General features: G+C 44.8%; 1 protein-coding gene across 4 annotated transcripts in view; it reads right to left on the bottom strand.

Moving 5' to 3' along the window:
- The window catches only part of DOCK7 (dedicator of cytokinesis 7), a 125,870-nt gene extending 111,748 nt beyond the window's left edge, over positions 1-14,122 (bottom strand). For 3 of the 4 annotated variants that reach the window (XM_035123060.2, XM_035123061.2, XM_035123063.2), the window contains exons 1-2: positions 13,740-14,122; positions 822-927 (exon numbers count right to left, since the gene is read on the bottom strand). In XM_035123060.2, the coding sequence (XP_034978951.2) occupies positions 822-927; positions 13,740-13,777 (144 nt within the window). In that variant the 5' untranslated portion in view covers positions 13,778-14,122. The remainder of the gene's footprint in view (positions 1-821; positions 928-13,739) is intronic. The other variant, XM_035123064.2, reaches the window with a different exon arrangement.
- Between the last annotated feature and the right edge of the window lie 7,974 nt (positions 14,123-22,096).

The raw sequence follows: 22,096 nt of genomic DNA, 5'->3' as shown, positions 1-22,096 counted from the left end.
TTTACCTGCTACTTCTTCCCACTGCATTCCCCACAGCTCTCCAAAATTCCACTAGACACAGCCATAGTGGCTGCAGCAGGAGGACAGGAATGACAAAATACAGGGGAGATGCCTTTGAATCTTAAGACTTTGCTGAGTTGGAAGGGCCCACGAGGGTAGAGTCCAACGCAGAGATATTTTGCCCAGCCTGGGCCTCAAGTCAATGACTCTGAGATTAAAGATCTACCGACTGAGCTATCCCAGGTGTCTTGAATATGCAGAAGGAACTCTTGAATGCAACCCTTTATATGTATCTCTTAAAAGAGAGCTTTACCTGGCCAGTTTTGTATTCTGGCCAACTCTGCAGCCGAGCAAATCCCACACCCTACTGCATGTAGCTGCATCTGGGCAAAAATCCATATTGCTGCTGTTCTCGGGGATGCTACATACACGAAATCTGGCACAAGAACTCACACATCCCAGTCTCCTTTGTGTAATTAATAATACATCCAGGCACATTCATTTCCTACACATGCTCACCACCTTTGAAGACCAAATTTAGAAACAGGGTACAGATATGCTCCTTTAAGGTACTCAGAAAAGGGCCAAACCTCCTTGCCAATTCCAAGTATTGCAAAAGGGTATGCCCTTGGTTTTCTTGGACATGCCCTTCACACTTGAAGACAGATTTGGTTATTCACACATTCGGTATCCATAGCTAAGAGTGAAATCTAGAAACCAGCAAGCATGCTTGCTCTTATATACAGTATAGGAAAGCCAGGTTAAAGCAGTTTGTGTTCTGCACCAGTTCAGCTTTCTTATGAATATAAAAAATTACTTACAGTTGTATGATGGGAAATGCTGCCTCCAATATTAAGGTTCTTGAGAAGCTGCGGTGATCCACCATATTGTCCTGAAATCTGCTTCCGGACTTCAGCGGCCACAGTTCTAGAATGAAAAGGTAATTTTACTCAAATATGATAGGACACTGCTTTAAGTGACAGCATTTAAAAAATGCCAAAATTTACAGAGCATAGGGGCTCCATCCATAATACATTGCCATGTGGCCTATGCATATATTAGATTGTATGTATGCAAGTCGAATTCCATTATTTTTATTTTTTGTTAATTTATTATTTAAAAGTTTTAGATTATCAACTGAACTACATGAACCTGTATCAACCCCCAACAACTCAGTTTTTACCAAGAAGATAATATGGAAAAAACATTAGAGAGGGAAATCAGATGGGGAACAGAGAGCAGAAATGTTCTGCTGTATTTATTTAAATTTATCAGGGTCTTGCATCATATTAAATGACAGTGCAGCCAGTTTTTCTTTGGTTTGGTTTCTGTTTGTTTTAAAACAATCAGAGTAGCAACCAGAGAGCCCATCCCATTCTTGTCCTACAGACCTTCCCACTTCTGAAGCTTCCAAGGAGTAGCAAGCAATATGGTGAGAGAAATCCTAACTCCCTTTTCCTGATGGCAGGGCTTTGGAAAGAGTTGGATCTGTTCATGGTGGCTGGAAGGCAGGATGAGCCCAATGCTATTACAGTGGTAGCAAGACTGGCTTAACTCTACCCTGTCTCTCAAAATGTCCCATTTTCAGGGCTTTCCATTGGCTCCCACACTCACATTTAGTGGACAACAGAAGGCCAGCTAAGGCATGAGAGCTGGGATGAGGGACACCTCTGCCTAATCCAAACCTCCTTCCAAAATTGACGTGGCAGAGGTGGAGTGGATTGCTCTTTACACATTTTCACTTTACCTCATGATTCAGAAAGTACCGTAATTTACTTCTGAATGCTAAAGTATTACCTTTCATTGATAACATGAAGGCAAGGATTACCCTCTTGTCCATGAAATAAATATATGCACTGCAAATTTGTAAATAGCTAATACAGATCACAAGCCCTTCTTCTATAGTTTGACTCAAAGCCCTCACTCAGAAAATGTCTGACTACGCAAAGCCCTATGCAGAAACAAGACTAGGCATAGGACCTACGAAGGATTACTGGTAGTCACCAAGTGACACAGGTCCATAAATTCTTGCACTGCATCTCCAAACCATCGCAGCTTTAAATCTTAATAATCAGCATACAGACTGCCAGAGTTTGATAGCCTCTTCAGAGTCCATCAGATGTTTGAGAGGAGGCTTTAAAAGCCTTTAAAGCATGAAATTGACAACACCTTCATCACGGGGATCATCAAAGAAGCCAGCAATGTAAAAGAAATGCTAGGCCAGCAATGGAGGTAATTGTTTGCCAGAAAGAAAATAGACATGAGTGAGTACAGGAGATAAACTGTTAAGAGTAAGAAGTATGTCCTGCTGCAGCCACTATGGCTGTGTCTAGTGGAATTCTGGAGAGCTGTGGGGAATGCAGTGGGAACTCATGGTTATCCATTGAAATTGGCAGGAGATGCAGGACTGACAAACAGGAGCAATATTTCATTAAAAGCATATTTAAATGTATAAAATTCATTGTTACAAGATGTGGTATTGGCCCTTAAGCTCGGATTGGTTTAAAATAGGATTTGACAAATCCCTGACTGTGCAGATGGTGGCTGACTAGAGTTGGGAGTCCAACATCTGGAGGGCCAAAGGTCCCCATCACTGGTTGTTGTGTGAATAATGACATGTTTGAGAAGCACTCTGAACACTTAAAAGAGCTATACAGGAGTTCAGGGTTATTATTATGGACCTATCAGTGGCTATTTCCCCACAGTAACCAAGGAGAACTTCCAAGTTTCAAAGATGGGGTACAGACACAAGAGCAGGCAAGACTGTTGCCTTCATATCCTATATGTGAGCTTCCTGGAGACATTTGATCTGTGGGAAAACAGGATGATCAGTGAGATGGGACACAAAGGCTCTTCTTGTGTTCCTTATTGCTGTCCTCATAGGGAGGGCAGATGTTACCTTAGCCCCCTGAATAGAACTGTCTGCAACAGCATCATATCTAGTAACTATAAGGAGTAGATTTTTGTTCATCCAACTCTCACTATCATATGTTAGATCTTGTTCACAGGGAGATCTCCTTTTCTTTAATAGAGTCTGGCTGTAAACTGTGTAAACTGAAATTCCATTTATTTCAGCAGGTGACAAATTCTTCTGCATTATTCCTTTAGGTAAGATGGAGAAACTGCAGCCTCCAGGTGTTGAACTACAATGCCCAACAGCCCCAGTCAGCATCACCAATGGTCAGAGATGATGGAAGTTGTGGTCCAACAACATCTGGGGGGCTATTGGTTCCCTATTCCTGCTCATGTATTAAACTAGGCTTCAGACCCACCAATGAAAAGAGAGCTCACTAGCTATGCATTTGGTTGAGACCTCCTCTCATTTTTGCAGTTCAAGGAAGTCAGCAAAAAAAGTGCATTTTTCTCTCATTTTGTATTATGTCATGCCCCTCATGGCAGCCATTTCATGTTGGGCCACACCCCCCCCCCCAATCCCAGCAGCAGCTATTTTGTGACTGATACCCTTGGCACTCTCTCAAAATTCAAAATGTGCCCACTGGCCCAAAAAGGTGGGCAACCCCTGAATGAGTTAACTTTACAGCCATAAGAAGAGATGATTTGCCTTAAAAGCACTTTGAGTCTATTACAGTCGTACCTTGGGTTACGAACACGTCGGGTTACGAACTCCGCAAACCCGGAAGTATTTTCACCGTGTGCGCGTTCTGCACATGCGCAAAAGCGGCACGTGCAGATTGCGCTTTGCACATGCACAAAATGGCGCTTCGGGTTACGACCATTTTGGGTTACAAACTGCATCCCGGAACAGATCGTGTTCGTAACCCGAAGTACCACTGTAATGGAATGTGTGTAACCTTTTCTTGTGGGATCCATATATTCATTTCTAGGAATTCACTGGCAGCAGGGGAAAAATTAAGCCTCTGGAATTTGTCTACAAATTGTTACCAGGATGCAACCACAAGCCACAAACTGACAATCCTCCACCAAGAGAAAACGTAGCTTCTAATATTATCAAAGGATGGAACTGTTTATGTTACCAAAGGATGTGGAATTAGTTTTCAAAGACTGTCACAAAGGAGAAAAACAATTAACCAAATATTCTACCACATTTGTGATTCAATGAGATCATTATATGCAGAGAGGTTTTTTTTTCTGAAACAAAGGTTCATTGAGAGTATATGAAACGTCCAGATCAAAAAAGACCAAATCTAAATTTTGGAAACTGCTTTTGAAAGTCAGCACCTGCAGACTTTCAGTATTTTTAAAAATGAAAGGTGTTTTTAAAAAAGACACCCCTATTGTCTTTATATGCACAATTCAAGTATGTGCACTATGTTTAGAATTATGATTACAGTGGTACCTTGGTTCTCAAACGCCTTGGTACTCAAACAACTTGGAAGCCAAACACTGCAAACCCAGAAGTGTTCCTGTTTGTGAACATTTTTCGGCAGCCGAATGTGCTCCGTTTTAAGTGTTACACTTCCAATTTGAGTGCTACACAGTACATTGTTTATTGTTTTCATTTTATGGATTAATGGTCTCATTAGATAGTAAAATTCATGTTAAATTGCTGTATTAGGGGTTGTTTTTAAAAGTCTGGAATGGATTAATCCATTTTGCATTACTTTCTATGGGAAAGTATGCCTTGGTTTTGGAACACTTTGGTTTTGGAATGGACTTCTGGAACGGATTAAGTTTGAGAACCAAGATACCACTGTATATTGTTTTCCAGAGACAGCCAACACGGTGGCCTCCCCATGTTACAGACTACACTCCCCACCATTCCTGTTCTATAGCACCCAGCTATAAGCTGTTTCTTGTGAAAAGCCCTGACAATGTTGGCCCTATCTGCACCAGCAATATTTTCGTCAAAATACCTTCCATCATTCCTCAGTTTTGCTCAAAGTTGCCCATAGATCATGGCACCTTTGTTTCACCTGGCCCCAAAGAGCCAACAGTGGAGTTTGTAACCTCTGAGAAACTGAGCCAATGACACCTGTAAGACCTTTGGATTTCTGACCTAGTTTTTCCAAATTACAGTCATACCTCGGGTTAAGTACCGTGTTTCCCCCTTTTTAAGACACCGTCTTATTCTTTTTTTTACTCAAAAAAACACACGGTGTCTTATTTTCAGGGGATGTCTTGTACCTTAAGGCCTCCTCGGAGGGGCCAGGCAGCTGGCTGGGGTGCTGCTGGGCACTCTGTGCGGCGCTGCAGCAGCAGCTGGGTCCAGGCACCAAGGCAGCAGGCCGCTGGCTCAATGCTTCGTCCGGCGCTGCGGAGCGCTCCTCTCTGCAGCTGCCGGTTCCGGTGGCAGGGCGGCAGGCAAAAAACCCAAACCAAAGAGGCCAGGCCGCTGCACTCCGCCCAGCGCTGCAGGGCGCTCCGAGCCCTCGGCGCTGCGGAGCGCTCCTCTTTGCAGCTGCCGGTTCCGGTGGCGGGGCGGCAGGCAAAAAAGAAAAAAAAGAGGCCAGGCCGCTGTGCTCCGCCTGGCGCTGCGGAGCGCTCCGCTCTGCAGCCGCCGGTTCCAGTGGCGGGGCGGCAGGCCGCCTCGGGCAGGCAAAAAAAGAGAGGCCAGGCTGCTGGCTCGGGCGCGCGGAGCACCCCGAGCCTCTGAGAGCCAGCAGGACGAGGAGGAGGCTCGCCGGGTCGTCGCCCAGCAGCGCGCGCGGAGCGCCCCGAGCCTCTGAGAGCCAGCAGGACGAAGAGGAGGCTTGCCGGGTCGTCGCCCAGCAGCGCGCGCGGAGCGCCCCGAGCCTCTGAGAGCCAGCAGGACGAGGAGGAGGCTTGCCGGGTCGTCGCCCAGCAGCGCGCGCGGAGCGCCCCGAGCCTCTGAGAGCCAGCAGGACGAGGAGGAGGCTTGCCGGGTCGTCGCCCAGCAGCGCGCGCGGAGCGCCCCGAGCCTCTGAGAGCCAACAGGACGAGGAGGAGGCTTGCCGGGTCGTTGCCCAGCAGCGCGCGCGGAGCGCCCCGCGCCTCCGGCAGCCAGCAGCAGCAACAACAATCCCAGAGGCAAGCCTCCTCCTCGTCCTGCTGGCTCTCAGAGGCTCGGGGCGCTCCGCGCGCGCTGCTGGGCGACTACCCGGCAAGCCTCCTCCTCGTCCTGCTGGCTCTCAGAGGCTCGGGGTGCTCCGCGCGCGCTGCTGGGCGACGACCCGGCAAGCCTCCTCCTCGTCCTGCTGGCTCTCAGAGGCTTGGGGCGCTCCGCGCGCGCTGCTGGGCGACGACCCGGCAAGCCTCCTCCTCGTCCTGCTGGCTCTCAGAGGCTCGGGGTGCTCCGCGCGCCCGAGCCAGCAGCCTGGCCTCTCTTTTTTTGCCTGCCCGAGGCGGCCTGCCGCCCCGCCACTGGAACCGGCGGCTTGCTCGCAGAGGCTCGGGGTGCTCCGCGCGCACTGCTGGATGCCGACCTGGCAAGCCGCCTCCTGCTCTTGCCGGCTCCCAGAGGCTCGGGGCACTGCTTTTCTATACTCTTGCCGCGGCCAGCGTGCTGGGTCCCGCTGGCTGGCTGGGGCACTCAGCGGTCTCGCTCCTCGGAGGTATGGCTTATTTTCAGGGTATGGCTTTTATTTCCTAAACGCTTAAAATCCTGCTATGGCTTATATAATGACTACGTCTTAAAATAGGGGAAACACGGTATGCTGCGGGTTGCGTATTTTCAAATTGCGTACTCGGCGGACCCGGGTTTACTTCCGGGTTCCGCCGCATGTGCATGCACAGAAGCGTTCTGTGCGCTTCGCGCACACGCGCCATGGCCGCTTGGGTTGAGCACTTTTCGGGGTGCAAACGGCACCCCAGAACGGATTGAGTACTCAACCCAAGGTACCACTGTACATTTTCCATATACTGTATCCATAGGCACAGGTGTGGCTTTCAAAAGTATGCCCAAGTTTTTAAAAAGTTATGTGAAAAGTAGCTCTTAAGAAATAAAAATGAAATGTAATAAAAGCACTCTTTTTGGTAACATCAGCTGGGCAAGCAGCCAAAAAGAAAAGCAATTCAGGCTTTGCACTGAGCCAACATATAACCAGTTGCAGACTGCAGTGAAACCTTACCACCGCTAAAAATCACTGTGAATTTTGCTACTTTCCATAAGAACCAAGAAAGACAACGTGACAGAAAGGCTTTGCATTTTGAACTGTTGTTCAAACCCATTAGAACTGGATTCTGGTAAGAATCTAATTTTACTACAGTACTGAGAATATCTAAGTATTTTGCAGAATGGTTTAATTGTACATGAGCAGCTGTTCACAGCGTGAAGAAAACCCGAAACTATAAATGGTTTGCATGGGGCCTAAGACTTAAAATTTCAACTTCTGAGATATCAATATTTCAAGAACAATGGAAACTTTTCATGGCTTCTAAATGATTGTTTTTAAAATAAAAAGAAAAAAAAACTTGAATAAACAGTTTTCACCAGTAGTCTCAAAGATGTTTTAAGGCACCATGTTTAAGGGGGGGGGGTTCAGTGTTGGGACAGAAATCCGTATGTTATAGGAATCAGGCCTTTAGTGCAGCACCCTCCTATTAGGCCTTACTGAAAACCTTTCTTTTTCAGCAAGCCTTCTATAAAGAGGTTCTTATGCCAGTCTGCATCTGAATTAGATTTGAAAATGCTTTATATCTCTCTTTATTATTGATATTTTAAAAAAATTATTAAACACTTCAGGGTGTTTTCACGAGAAGCAATTCATAAATGAAAAAAATAAAATGCATAAAAATAAATCCCAAGATTGGTTGTAGAGCCTTCTCCCTGCTGTTGCATCACCACTTCTTATGGATATACCTGAATATATTTCTCTTATTGCTGCTGTTGCAAAGAAAAAAGGAATACACAGGGATCAAAAACAGGCAGTTCATCAATTCTGGTCTCTTCCAGCATTTTCCCTTTCCCTATAAACAAAGTTCAGGACAAGAAAGGTTGACACTCTCTCCCCCCCCCCCAATTTTTCCTTTGGAGTGGTCCTCTGTCATGAATAGATTCAGTCACTGCTGCCAGAGCTTGCTATTCACAAGGGGTGAAAGTAACATTCTTCTGGCACTTGCCTTCTGAATAGTTGCAATTGAACTGGCCAATGTCAATCTCATGCAGCCACTACTTAAGAGAAGTTGTCTAGCATTAGCAAGAGCACTTGATCAATCACTCAGTGTTCTAATAAGCAAAACAGATTCTTTTCGTTCCCCTGGTGAGGGATGAATTAAAGTTGCATCACTGCAAACATATTAATTTATTTCAATGGGACTTACTCTTTGGTATGCATGCTTAGAATTGCAACCTGTGATCCCCAGATTCTCAAACACAGTGGTGATTTCTAGATGTTGGGGAAGGTGAAGAAGAGAGACTAATAATAATAAGTTGCTTCGGAGCCTAAGTGGAAATCTATTTGATTTCAAATGGAATTCACTGGCAAAATGCACCAGCAAGGAAGGTTTTTCTTAATTGCGTCATACCCCCAATCCTTTATCACTATCTGTCCCTCTAATAGGGAACTCAGCTGGGGAGTGCTGTGGCCCAAACAAAGACCATGAGAAACAAGAGAGAGATAAAAAATATGATTGGGGGAACCCAGCGGTCTACAGGAATACAAAAATATTTAGTGAAAGAAAGTAAGTAAGTCTAGGGGGTAAGTTGGGAAAACATCCCCGCCCCCACCAAAAGCAGCCCAAAGAGAATTGAGCATGCTCAGTAACCACAGAATATCTGGGGAGGGGGTAGAATGGATGTTTTGAAAGAGGGCAACAAGTGCAATTTACTCTGCAACGTTTTGTTACTGGTCCCACACATAACAGGCACCCCCAAACTCGGCCCTCCAGATGTTTTGGGACTACAATTCCCATCATCCCAGACCACTGGTCCTGTTAGCTAGGGATCATGGGAGTTGCAGTCCCAAAACAGCTGGAGGGCCAAGTTTGGGGATACCTGAATAATATTTAGCAGGGTGGGGAAAGCTAGGGGAGCAGTGATCATAATCCTTTAATCTGGAATTACTACTACAGTAGTACCTCGGGTTACGAACGCGATCCGTTCTGGGTCGCAGTTCGGAACCCGAAAAGGTCGCAAACCGAGCGCGCGCATGCCGAAAACACTTCCGGGTTTGCAGAGTTCGTAACCCGAACTGTTCGCAACCCGAGCGGTTCGTAAACCGAGGTACAACTGTACTTCCTTGGTCATGAACTCACCTACCCAAACATACATACATGTAGGGAGAATTATTATACTTAAAATATCCCCATTACTCAACTTACTGCTGTAATCTAGGCCACATGAGCTCTATTCGTTTAACACAGGGAACTCTGAGAATTGTACCTCTGCAAAATGAAGAAGGGTCTCTGTTAAGTGTTCTGAGAAAGTAAAGGACCCCTGGATGGTTAAGTCCAGTCAAAGGCGATCACGGGGTTGCGGTGCTCATCTCGCTTTCAGGCCAACGGAGCCAGTGTTTGTCCACAGTTTTCCGGGTCATGTGGCCAGCATAACTAAACCGCTACTGGCGCACAGAGGACCGTGACGAGTGCCAGAGCACACGGAAACGCCATTTACCTTTCCACCGCAGTGGTACCTCTTTATCTACTTGCACTGGCATGCTTTTGAACTGCTAGGTTGGCAGGAGCTGGGATAGAGCAACGGGAGCTCACTCCTGTCATGGAGATTCAAACCACCAACCTTCAAATCAGCAAGCCCAAGAGGCTCAGTGGTTTAGACCACAGAAGCCATGACTGTTAAAGTGGTATGATGCCACTTTTAATGTGGTCTAAAACACACTTAGTACTGTAGAGAGAAAGGGATTCACCTCTGAGTAAACATGCAAAGGAATGCACAGTAAATGTGTCAATAACATACCAGTACAGTGGAACCTCGGTTTATGAACACCTCGGTTTATGAATTTTCGGTTTATGAACGCTGCGGACCCATCTGGAATGGATTAATTCATTTTCCATTACTTTCAATGGGAAAGTTCGCTTCAGTTTATGAACGCTTCAGTTTATGAACAGACTTCCGGAACCAATTACACCCATGCTTCAGTTTATGAACATTTCAGTTTAAGTACTCCGCGGACCCGTCTGGAACGGATTAATCCACTTTCCATTACTTTCAATGGGAAAGTTTGCTTCAGTTTATGAACGCTTCAGTTTAAGTACTCCGCGGACTGTCTGGAACGGATTAATCCACTTTCCATTACTCTCAATGGGAAAGTTCGCTTCAGTTTATGAACGCTTCAGTTTATGAACAGACTTCCGGAACCAATTGTGTTCATAAACCGAGGTACCACTGTAGTTCAAAGAAGCACAGATGGAACAGCTCTAAAGTTTCTGAGGCAGCACTGTGTATAGGTGGAGTAGTGAACTTCAGTATACAGAATATGGCAGTGGCTCCTCTTGTTGTTGTTGTTTAGTCGTTTAGTCGTGTCCGACTCTTCGTGACCCCATGGACCATAGCACGCCAGGCACTCCTGTCTTGCACTGCCTCCCGCAATTTGGTCAAACTCATGTTCGTAGCTTCGAGAACACTGTCCAACCATCTTGTCCTCTGTCGTCCCCTTCTCCTAGTGCCCTCAATCTTTCCCAACATCAGGGTCTTTTCCAAGGATTCTTCTCTTCTCATGAGGTGGCCAAAGTATTGGAGCCTGAGCTTCATGATCTGTCCTTCCAGGGAGCACTCAGGGCTGATTTCCTTAAGAATGGATAGGTTTGATCTTCTTGCAGTCCATGGGACTCTCAAGAGTCTCCTCCAGCACCATAATTCAAAAGCATCAATTCTTCGGCGATCAGCCTTCTTTATGGTCCAGCTCTCACTTCCATACATCACTACTGGGAAAACCATAGCTTTAACTATACGGACCTTTGTCGGCAAGGTGATGTCTCTGCTTTTTAAGATGCTGTCTAGGTTTGTCATTGCTTTTCTCCCAAGAAGCAGGCGTCTTTTAATTTCGTGACTGCTGTCACCATCTGCAGTGATCAAGGAGCCCAAGAAAGTAAAATCTCTCACTGCCTCCATTTCTTCCCCTTCTATTTGCCAGGAGGTGATGGGACCAGTGGCCATGATCTTGGTTTTTTTGATGTTGAGCTTCAGACCATATTTTGCGCTCTCCTCTTTCACCCTCATTAAAAGGTTCTTTAATTCCTCCTCGCTTTCTGCCATCAAGGTTGTGTCATCTGCATATCTGAGGTTGTTGATATTTCTTCCGGCAATCTTAATTCCGGCTTGGGATTCATCTAGTCCAGCCTTTCGCATGATGAATTCTGCATATAAGTTAAATAAGCAGGGAGACAATATACAACCTTGTCGTACTCCTTTCCCAATTTTGAACCACTCAGTTGTTCCATATCCAGTTCTAACTGTAGCTTCTTGTCCCACATAGAGATTTCTCAGGAGACAGATGAGGTGATCAGGCACTCCCATTTCTTTAAGAACTTGCCATAGTTTGCTGTGGTCGGCACAGTCAAAGGCTTTTGCATAGTCAATGAAGCAATGAGCAGTATGTTGGAGTGGCTCCTCTACTCCATACAAATCCCCACCCCAACATACTGCTCATTACAACACTTTCCTTGGACTAATAATCTAATTTGCAAACTGGACTTCACTAAGCATAATTAAGATGGTACCAACAGACACCTCAGATATATAGTAGTTATTTCCTCATAAAAGAGAAAGCGAAGAATATACAAACTCTTAACCATCTTGCAGGGAAGCTAGCAGTAAATAAGACCTTGACACATTTATACTGTAGTCACAACTAAGAAAAAGAACTCTGATTTGAAGATTAAGTCCTTTCGGTTTTTGAAAAAGTACAGATATTGCCTCATTTTTATGCAGTTGTTTTGTCTATCCCTGCATGTGAATTCTGTTGCAAATCTGCTAGCTTTTCCTATAATTGTCCTTAACAAGTTCTCCAATATTTGCATTCATTAAAGTTTATATATCTAAGTCACCTTAGTCACTATAAAATAAAGTGGCTAGCAATGTACCTGAGTTATAATAAATTGGATAAAGTATTTTTCAATGAAAAATAGACCCATATATAGTAGAGAGATTAAAACTCAGAATCAGCAGAAATACAAGGAAAATTCCCTAAACAAAATTGTAATCACTAAGCAGTGGAAACAAGGTGCCAAGTTAATGTCCCATGGAAGCATAGGAGCCAACTCTTAGGGGCTGAGTTCCCTTCGGACCCTCCCAATAAAAAATTTGAGGGGGCCAAGCCCCCCTCACTTGATGGGCATTGCCATTATAATGTTGTGTGCACATTGCATCTTGTAATCAATTATGTGGGGTGGGGTTTATTTAAGATGGCACCCCTGCAAGAAAAACTTGGGGGGGCACGGAAAAGGTGCTTTCATCAGTCCTGACCAACCTAGCATCAATCCACAGTGATATGCAAAGAAGCCTACCCCCCCTCCAAGGTGTGAAAACCCAATACTAAGAAATATCCAGAGTTTGGGGGTTTTCTGCTTTGTGAACTGTTGTTTAGCTTTGGAGAATACCAGACTGGGCCAACACATTGGGGGGAAATAATAGCTTAACAACATTTCATGAAGGTAGGCAATAGTGTTAAAGAAAAAAATGACAGAAATATTTTTGGGAGAACTTCTTTCTCAAATCACAGGCTTGTTTTTTACTTTAAAAAAGCAGGTCTCTCTAAAAGAAGAGGAGCAAAAAATGAATAATGAAGAACCTGGAATTTATTCTAAAAGCCCAAACTTCTACATATCTTACATGGAGAAAGAGCATTCTTTCCAGTTGCAGTAACCTAAGGAAAGGGACACTACAGTTCCAGGGCAGGTTGACAGTTGCAAGACAGCAAAGAATTTCAGAGGGTTTTACATCCCCTGAACATCAGGCCTGAGTTCTGCTCTCCACCTTATTCTGTGAAATGAGAGATGCTTGCCATGCTGTTTAGCAAACAAGAACCCATCCCAGATTCCCCTTTGTGTACAATGCATGCATCACCAGCTCCCTCAGGCACATATATCACAACCTTGAAGCCAAAGCCATGGTGCACCTCACCAGATTGTGATGTAGGCAGCACAGTAGGCAGCTTAGAACCACACTCTGAGAAACACAATTCACAGACATAAGGACAGTGGGAGTAAAATACACCAGCCTCTTACACGAATCCGGAGAACAATGCATAACAAAAGGGGCCTGCACACGATTCACGGAATGCAAAGATAAAGAGGGGAGAAAGGGCAATGCATGCATGACAGCTTTTAAGCCAGCGCATAAACGAACAGCATGCTTGGGGTTTTGCTGTCGTGCACTTGCAAGCAACTCACAAAGCACGGCGCAATCACACAATGCAGCCACCTCCCTCCGACGCAGACCCCAGAGTATGGCAAAGCCCTGGGACGACCCTCGCACGCTTTTTCTGCCAAATCTAGGAGAAACCCCACCAGGCGTCCCGCCCACTCGCCGGAGCGCAGGGTGCTCGGCAGACAGAAGGTGCTTGCAGATCGGGGTCACGCAGAGAGCGCAACGCCCTTTGCGATAACACGCGAGCACACAATGCTCCCCGCCCCCGGGCTGGCGCGGAGGGAGGGCACCCGAGGTCCGAGAGGGTGTGACTCCTCGCAGGACCAGGGCCAGCCAGGAGCGCGCAGCAGCACCCGCCGAGCGAGCCTTTCCCCGCCCCAAACGCAACCCGGCCACCCGCAGGCTGCCGCGGGGAGACTGGCGGCATCTTAGGCCCCTGGCGCTTCGCCTGCAGAACCCAAGTTGCAGCTCCTGCGGCGGCAAAGCCCGCGGGGTCCGCAGGTTGGTCGCGCTTCCTGCGCGCCGCCCGCCTTACCTGCTGATCTTCTGAGCGAAGGCGCGGCGCTCGGCCATGGCTGCTCAGGATCGACAAAAGCAAAAGCGCTTCCAGCTTCCCTCGCCGCCGCCGCCGCCGCCGCCAGAGAACAAGTCAAAGGAGCCAGGAATGGGCGCCGTAATGCTCAGGAGTGCCGCGCAGCCACACGTCGTTGCGCGTCCCCGCCCGCCGGCGCAAGCCCTCCTTTTCCATGGGACAAGGGAGAGAGTGCGCCTCTCGTCGTGTATATATGGCCCGGCAAAAGCAAACGGGAGGAGGAGAGGCTGAGGAGGGGTGGTCCCGCTCGCCCCCAAATCTCTCGCGGGCGGGGGGAGTGGCTGGGATCCGGGCTCATCCCGCCTCGCGAAGGGGACGAGTCATCGACGGCCGGGAGGGGAAGGGAGGGCGCGCCTCCGCCCAGCTCCAGGGAAAGAGATGGGGCAAAGGGCGGGGGCAGAGCCGTGATTCCGCTTCCAAAAGCTGGGAGCCTCCCTCTTGAATTCCTGGCTGGGCTTTCGGGCTCCTGCTCCGCCCATAAGGAAGACGGAGGGAGGAAGGGATCCGGGGTTGTGGGAACTCGCATCCAAAAAGAACCTGCGGAGGCGTGGAAGGAGGATTGAGAGAGTTGATCCCATCTCCCCCCCCCCGTCGCCCCCGTCCGTCATTAAAACTGAAATATTTGGTGCCAGGCGAGTCTTGTGTTATTTTTACTAGTTGCACGCTATCTCAGGTTTGGGGGTTTTAAGGCTGGAAACTTTAAAATATGAATACAGTACAGTACTGAAGTTTCGTTGGTTTGTTTTTCGCCACGTTCTAAGCTGCGCCTCTTTTCGGAAGTGGCTTTGGTTTTGTGTCATAAGGACGAGTCCTGCATAATCATAATATAGAGGGGGGAATTACCACGACGCACATTCCAAAATACCCTTCACAGTTGCCTCTGCCACTTCCCCTTTCTCAGTAGCTTTGCTGTTGAGCCCACTTATGACAAACATCTACTTGCTATTCCTGACTTTTCCCAAACCACCCATCTCCTCTTCCTTACATAGAATCGTAGAGTTGGAAGGGACCACTAGGGTCATCTAGTCCAACCCTCTAGCTCCCTTTCCTCGCCAGACTTTTCATGCTTTTCATGTGAAATGTTTGGTTACCATTACAGTACCTCTTTTGCAGTGACTGAAGTCTGATAGAACAGAAAGTGAAAGGGCTCTCTTCTTTATTCCACCGTGGTATTAACTGTCTTCACATCCTTGCTTTCTCCAGAAAACTGCCCTAGATAACAGAGAAGTTATTGTTATTAGGGTTATATATTTATATTCCACCTTTCTTCCATTACAGAGCTCAAGGTGGTGTACATTGGGTTCCCAGGCAATTTCTGGTGCAGGCACTGATCAGACCCAAGCCTGATTGGGGCCATTTTATTTTAGAATTATGTGATTTGAAGGGGGGAAACAGCCTGTAGGTTCCAGCATAAATATGACAAACAAACAAATACATGCTCTTCTTCATCGCTATAAGGGAGAAAAAGGGAAATGGTAGAGGTTGTCCTGTCCCCAAAATCAATGCAAAGGAATTATCACATTTACTGTCCATAAATCAGTGGTACAGTTAGGGAATTTGGCCTTAATTGCTTTTTATGGGTCCTTCTCTATAGATGGTAATCACTTACTTTACAGTGTAGTAAGCCAGCCATTTGGGAACCCCTTGCTTCCAGCTGTGCAGAAGGGGAGACAGACGGGTACACTTGCACTGGGCATTGGTGGGTTACACCAGCTGGGGGCCTTGCCAAGGACTGGATGCTTTTTTGAGTTTATAACTTGATTCTAACAAGACTCCCACCCTCAGCATCAGACAAGCTCTGTACAGGCCTGCCCTGCTCATTCTGCTATGTGGGGGCCCTGTACATGTGCCCCAAAGTTCTGCCCTGGTTGGCAGCACCACTGGCATTAACTGAAATGTCAGAGAGCCCACTTCACTGAAACCACAGCCTTACTATAATTAATGGAAGTCAATAAATTCAGTAGCTGCCAGCATGGGCATAGCCAAGCGGGGAACCTTCTGCCAACCTAGTAGTTCAAAAGCATGCCAGTGCAAGTAGATAAATAGGTAAAACAATAGAAATACTTAAGTAACTGACCAATCATGTCAGTTCTGCCCACCCCCAACAAAAGTACTGCCCACCCCCCACAAAAGTCCTGGCTATGCTCATGGCTGCCAGGTACAAGGCTCAGAACATCCTTGGATGTTTAGAATGGTCCTACAGTTTAAAAGGATGGCAAGGAGCTTCGCAGAACAGCAGAAGTGCCTTGTGTTGAATTTTGAGGAGTATCTAGAATAGGGTACAAAAATAAATAATCCACAGTCCTCATTTCTAACAAGCTGTTCTGAGAACCGCCCTGTTTTCAGTCTATTGACTGCCAGATGGTTTAGACTACAATCCTAAAAACGTCTATATACATCTTCTGATGTATAGGATTGCACTGTTTAGACTACGGTGCAGAATATGAGGCCCAATGTAACATCCAATTTAGGTGTCATGTTAGTGACAAATCCCAGAAGCTAGCACTATCAGCATGAATTTAGCACAACAGATTCACACAAAGCCTCTTCCAGTAAATTTGAACCAAATAGGTATTTTGGCCAAAGTCTTGTTATAATATATTTTAAAGTGTTCAGGTCATAACTCTCCGTATCTGAGAGCTAACATTTTAAAATAAATGTTATACCGGTATCTTGGAAAAGCAGACTAAACAAAGACATGGGCGAGATGTAAACTTCTAGGCTCACACTGAAACCCCTGTTTTCTTTTCTGTCCTTGTTTTCCTCCCATCTTTAAGAACAATCCCTTTATCTGAAACATATGAATAGGAATAAGATATATGCAGCTCAGGCCCAGGTTGCTTTATAAACTGTCTGCAGTGGTTTTCTGAAGACCTCAAAAGCCTGCTTTGCAGGGTTTTTAGTGTGGCTGCTGCTATTTTGTGGAACGGTATTCCTGTCAAGATATGATAGGCACTCAATATCTGCACTTTCCTGAAACAATTGAAGACATATTTGTTCCAACCAGATTTCCCAGCTGGATAAATAGGTATTTTGCAAATTTCTACTTTGTACAGTTTAGGCTTGTTTCAAATGTATTTATTCTTTATGTCTTTTGAACAGTTTTTAATTATATTCAGTGTAAATTGCCTTGAGACGGTTGTTTAGAAGGTGATCGATAAATTGTTGTTGTTAAGGGCACAATTTTATTCACATTTACATGGGAGTAGGTCTCATTGAATCCAATGGGACTTACTTCTGAGTAGACCTGCATATAATTGCACTGTAGCAGTGAAATCAACACTCATTCAGATGAGTTGTGTTTTAAAATTGCAGCCTAATCTTGCAACTTGTATGTAAATGTAAAGGTATTATATCATATGTGTGTAGTATATAACAATCACAGTAGTTAAGGAAGAAGAAATTGGTAAATAATTATTTTTTTATGCTTTTAAAATAAAATTACAAAATGTATCAGGCATAATATAATTTTAATACTGCATGCTGAGCACATGGTGAACACATGTGAGCACATTTCTAAAAGGAAACTATTAATAGTAATATGGGAAGTGTCCAGAATAGGCGCTATTAATTAACCTGACTCTTTCTGCTTTTTTAAAAAACCATCTTATTTCTATTTCTAGCCTTCTGAGACTGTAATCTAAATGTATTCATTTTCACCCTCTGTGGAGAAGACAGTTTAATGGAATTGTACATTATTACTTTACTTACAAGCAGATTGCCTTGGCTTCCTTTTCTAGTCATCTAACTATTCTGGCCTTCCTAAGGACCTGAATAGTCTGTTTTCAGTGCTGACTCAGCCCTGAGAATGTGAAGAGTAACTTTGAGCATGTCCAAAAAATCCTGTATCATACCACTGCCTGCGTAACCTCAAGCAATGCCTACATCTGGGATTGTAAGAGCACCTGGAGCCACAAGAGGTTATTTACACAGGAATGCTACCTTTGATGCCCCTCACTGCAGAAATTATGCAGTGCCCAACACTTTGGCTGTTGCATTTGCCCCCCATCTTGCTCTATCATCTGTGATCTTGGCTTTTAAGGATGAAGATAGATATTGTAAAGTCTGATGGAAGTGACTTTAACACCTATTTGCTGCATGCTGGGGCATTTGATTTCAGGGAGGGAATGTTCATTCCTTATTCATTGCATTTATGGTGTGTCTTGTCTTCACTCTGTCCTGACTTCCTGGACAGGCTAATTGCTTGTTTCACGAATTTAAAACTACAGAATGACCTACCAGACCTGATGCATGTCTTGGTCTTCAATTTTCACTTGCTTACCTGCTGACTTCTGATGGTTTGCTCAACCTGTTATGTGGGTGAGTGACATTGAAACATTGCCTTCGTTCTTGGCCTGGAACCCCAAGACAAGCAAAATCAAGTGGATATATCAGTTTTAAATGCAACACGTCTCAATAAATCCTGAGGTTGGTGAGTAACATTCATGAGTTGAGGATCTAATAACAGTATGACCCTGGCACATACTGCATTGGAAAAATGCACAGAAAAGTCTCAGGATAAAGCTACCTTTTATTTTTATTTTATTTTATGAGCACTAAAAATCATTTTTGCAAATTACGATGTAGAGAAATGCTGAGAATCATGGGTAGTAACAAATAGTCTCAGCATTCTTATCTGATACATGATGAAAACAGCATAAAGAAGTGTATGTCAGCCTCTAGTACAGAATTTGAATACCTTTTAAATTCTAACTCCAGTTATACTACTGCTGCTGCTGCTGCTGCTACTGATGGTGATGATGATGATGATGATACTACTACTACTACCGGTACTACTACCCAGTGTTCCACAATGTAGATTGAAGGACCTTCTCTATACAACTACTGTAAAAAGCTAAATAAAATCTTTCACCTCACTGAATCTCAACAAGCAAATGGGGAGGGGGGAGTATTTCAGGTTACATTTTCCAATATAGCTGCAGCTCAGTAACAAGCTACTACATCTGTGCCAATGAACTTAAATCATAACAGATGGATGAGGCTAGTAGAAATGTATACATGACCTTGTAAGGAAGACCAACAGATATCACAGACTGTCTGACTCAAATTTTTTCAGTGCATGGAACATTAACCAAAGGAAGTGAAGGAAAAACTGAATTAGTATATGAAAAGGGCCAGAGTTGCCTCCCTGCTCCTCATACGCTTCAAATAACACTATCCACTAAAATTCACATGAACAACAAATCTTGTCTCTCCAGTGCTGACAGGCAGCATTTCTGAGAGCCATAAAGTCCCACATACTTGCCCCACTGTGATTCCCCAGCTACATTCAACCTGCTTTCTAACCATACTCTCTTCATTATAAAACCTACTTATCTGCATATGTTTGATTATTTACAGAATTTTTATACTGTATACTATAGCATCAAGTTAATTAGTCCTAAATAATTATTGTTCTGCGTTGCTCAAAAAAGGCTGCTTTTAGAGTATTTGTCATGTATCACTCAGTCTCCTCTTTTCGCTTTATCACTGCATCACTCAGGTACTCTTTTGCATTTCCTCTTAAAGACAATATTTACACATATGACAATTAACCTATTGTATTTTTCCATGTATTGAACAAGGTTTTTTACTCAAAAATTACATCAAAAAAACTGGGGTCGTCCAATACACGGATAGTGGCATGAAGGCGGGGGAGAAGCGGGGCACCACCAGCCATCCAGTTGCCGGGAGTGCGGCTTCCCCCTATGTCGCAGCAAGCAGGGAGCAATCTGGGGGGTGTTTCCTACCCACAGCTGCATGGGAGAGAGAAGCTGCACGCCGCCAGTCAGCTCGTTGGCAGGAGCGCAACTTCCCCCAATGCTGCTGCGCGCAGGGGGCACTCCCTGAGTTGTTTCCCGCATGCGGCGGCATCAGGGGAGGTTGCACTCCTGCCCACCAGATGGCTGGCAGGAGCACAAATTATACATGGGGGCGTTCTATAGATTGAAAAAGATGGTATATTGTTTGGTGTCTCTGGCAGGGAACCTCTGGGCCTTCAGATGTTGCTGGACACCAATTGCCATTATCCCTGAGCACTGGCCATACAGACTCAGGCTGATGGGAGCTGGGAGTCCAAAGTCGCACAAATAGGGTGGAATAGAAAACTACATATCTCAGTTGGCAAAGCCCAGGATAAAGAGGTGCATATTTTCCATTTGATGGAAACTATAATGAAGAAGATGCCAGGCACACCTTCGTGTGGATAGGAAAATTCATCCACCTGAATGGAGAGGATCAAGGAAACACATGTACATATACAGAAATGCTACGTATTAATTTCATTTCAATATTGCTTTATATAACTTTTCTGAAGTAAGAACTTCATTGGCTTCCATGCAACTTCCTATTTGGCTCCACAGAATTCTAGACAAAACTGTGAATTAGTATTGCGCCTTTTGTTTTCCCATTTCCTCATGTACAGGAAGCTTCTAAACAATTGACTTCTAGCCATTAGCTTCCTATGAGTTTAGTTGTTAATATGAACGTTTATTATATCTGTCACTATCTGTAAATTGAGGAAATGGTTTGCAGCTAATGATCTATGCTTTGGGAGAGACAGAATTTAATATCAAGGTGTGTGCAGTGCATTTCTTTGTGCATGTGTATGCAGGTGCATGCATGTAGATGCTTATTAAATACAGGGAGCACTGCTAGGAAATCTAGTTACAGGACCAGCCCAAGATATTTGGCACCTGAGGCAGACCACAAAACGGTGCCTCCACACCCAGGAAGAAAATCTATATTGGGAACAAGGGAGAGAGGAGACCAGCAGCTCCTCCTATTTGCCAAGAGGGCGCTGCAGAGATGTCATTGCAAGGAGCTGCTGAGATGGCAGATCCAGCCTCCAAAGAGCACACCACAGCTGTTGCCACCACAACGGCAGCAAGTGATTCATTCCTTGGAGGCCAGATCATCTGCCCCTGTGGTTCCTGCCGCCTGAGGTGGTGGCCCCACCTTGCCTCATGAGTGGGCCGGCTCTGCCAAATTATAAAACAACCTGAAGAAGTGTGCATGCACACGAAAGCTCATACCAAAATAAAAACTTAGTTGGTCTTTAAGGTGCTACTGAAGGGATTTTTTGATTTTGTATAAAACTGTGAATACTGTAGAGCAGAAATGGGAAACTTTTGTCCATCCAGAAGTTGTTAGACTCAATCTTACATCAGCCCCAGCCAGCATGGTTAATGGTCAGGGTAAATAAGAGTTGTAGTCCAACAGATGGAGGGCCACGTGTTTCCCACCCCTGCTGTGTAGTGAAGACTGAGTTTCAAATTAAAAGGGAAAATTAGACTGCAGATAGATGTGAAACATTGTGCAAGTATTTTATTCACCTGACAACAACGACCTGAAAGCAAGTAGTAGCTGTATACTGTATACTGTATACTGATATGGAAAAATATCTATGTGAACTCTGAAAATGTTTGTATAATCAGACACTAATCAAAAAGTTCTGTTGTAAAAGGAAAGCGAAAATGACTGCATTTGGATGCAGATAGCACTAAGTACAGCACAGTGAATAGAAATGAATACATGTCAAAAAGGAACATTAAATTAGTGCAATAACTGAATGGGCCACTGACCCTATTTCACTGGAAGAATTTATCCTTTTTAATAGAGTTCCAAAGAACACAATTACATACGTGAATTTGTTCTTTTTGCATTTTAAATGTTTACTGTATTAGTTTATATGTACTGTACTATACGTCTTAACCTGGGGTGAAGAACCCTTATTGGTCTCACACTTCATCGTCAATAATATTTTGGGGGCCACATGACAAACTTACCTGATAATGAAGGTCATAAGCATGCTGACTTTAAAGACTTTGACTCTTCACAGTAAGAATATAGCTCTTAGAAAAATTGCAAGTTAACACTTTCCTTAATCATTCACTTTCCTTATAATCCAGTTACTTCTTTTATCACAAATCTTGGTCTGATGATGAGCTACTTCAGCATTTATTTGGCCTTGGTATTTCAATAGTGGGCCAGTTATGTTTATTGCTAAATTTCTATCCTGCAAGTTGAAGGTCTTCAGTCAAGGTGTTTTTTTTGCTATTTCATTGTCATGAGCGATGTTATTTTTGGAAAGGAGGAATTGTTACAAAGTATATACAGTTATTTATGTAAACTTTTAAACCAATGGTTATAATGTATATGACTGTGCAGGGACTGTAAAAGTAAAGGTAAAGGGACCCCTGACCATTAGGTCCAGTTGTAACCGACTCTGGGGCTGTGGCGCTCATCTCGTGTTATTGGCTGAGGGAGCCGACATACAGCCTCCGGGTCATGTGACCAGC

This window comes from Zootoca vivipara, chromosome 7 (genome assembly GCF_963506605.1).
Source record: "Zootoca vivipara chromosome 7, rZooViv1.1, whole genome shotgun sequence".
In the NCBI taxonomy this organism is placed as follows: Eukaryota; Metazoa; Chordata; class Lepidosauria; order Squamata; family Lacertidae; genus Zootoca; species Zootoca vivipara.
This window is presented reverse-complemented; position numbering and strand designations above follow the sequence as displayed.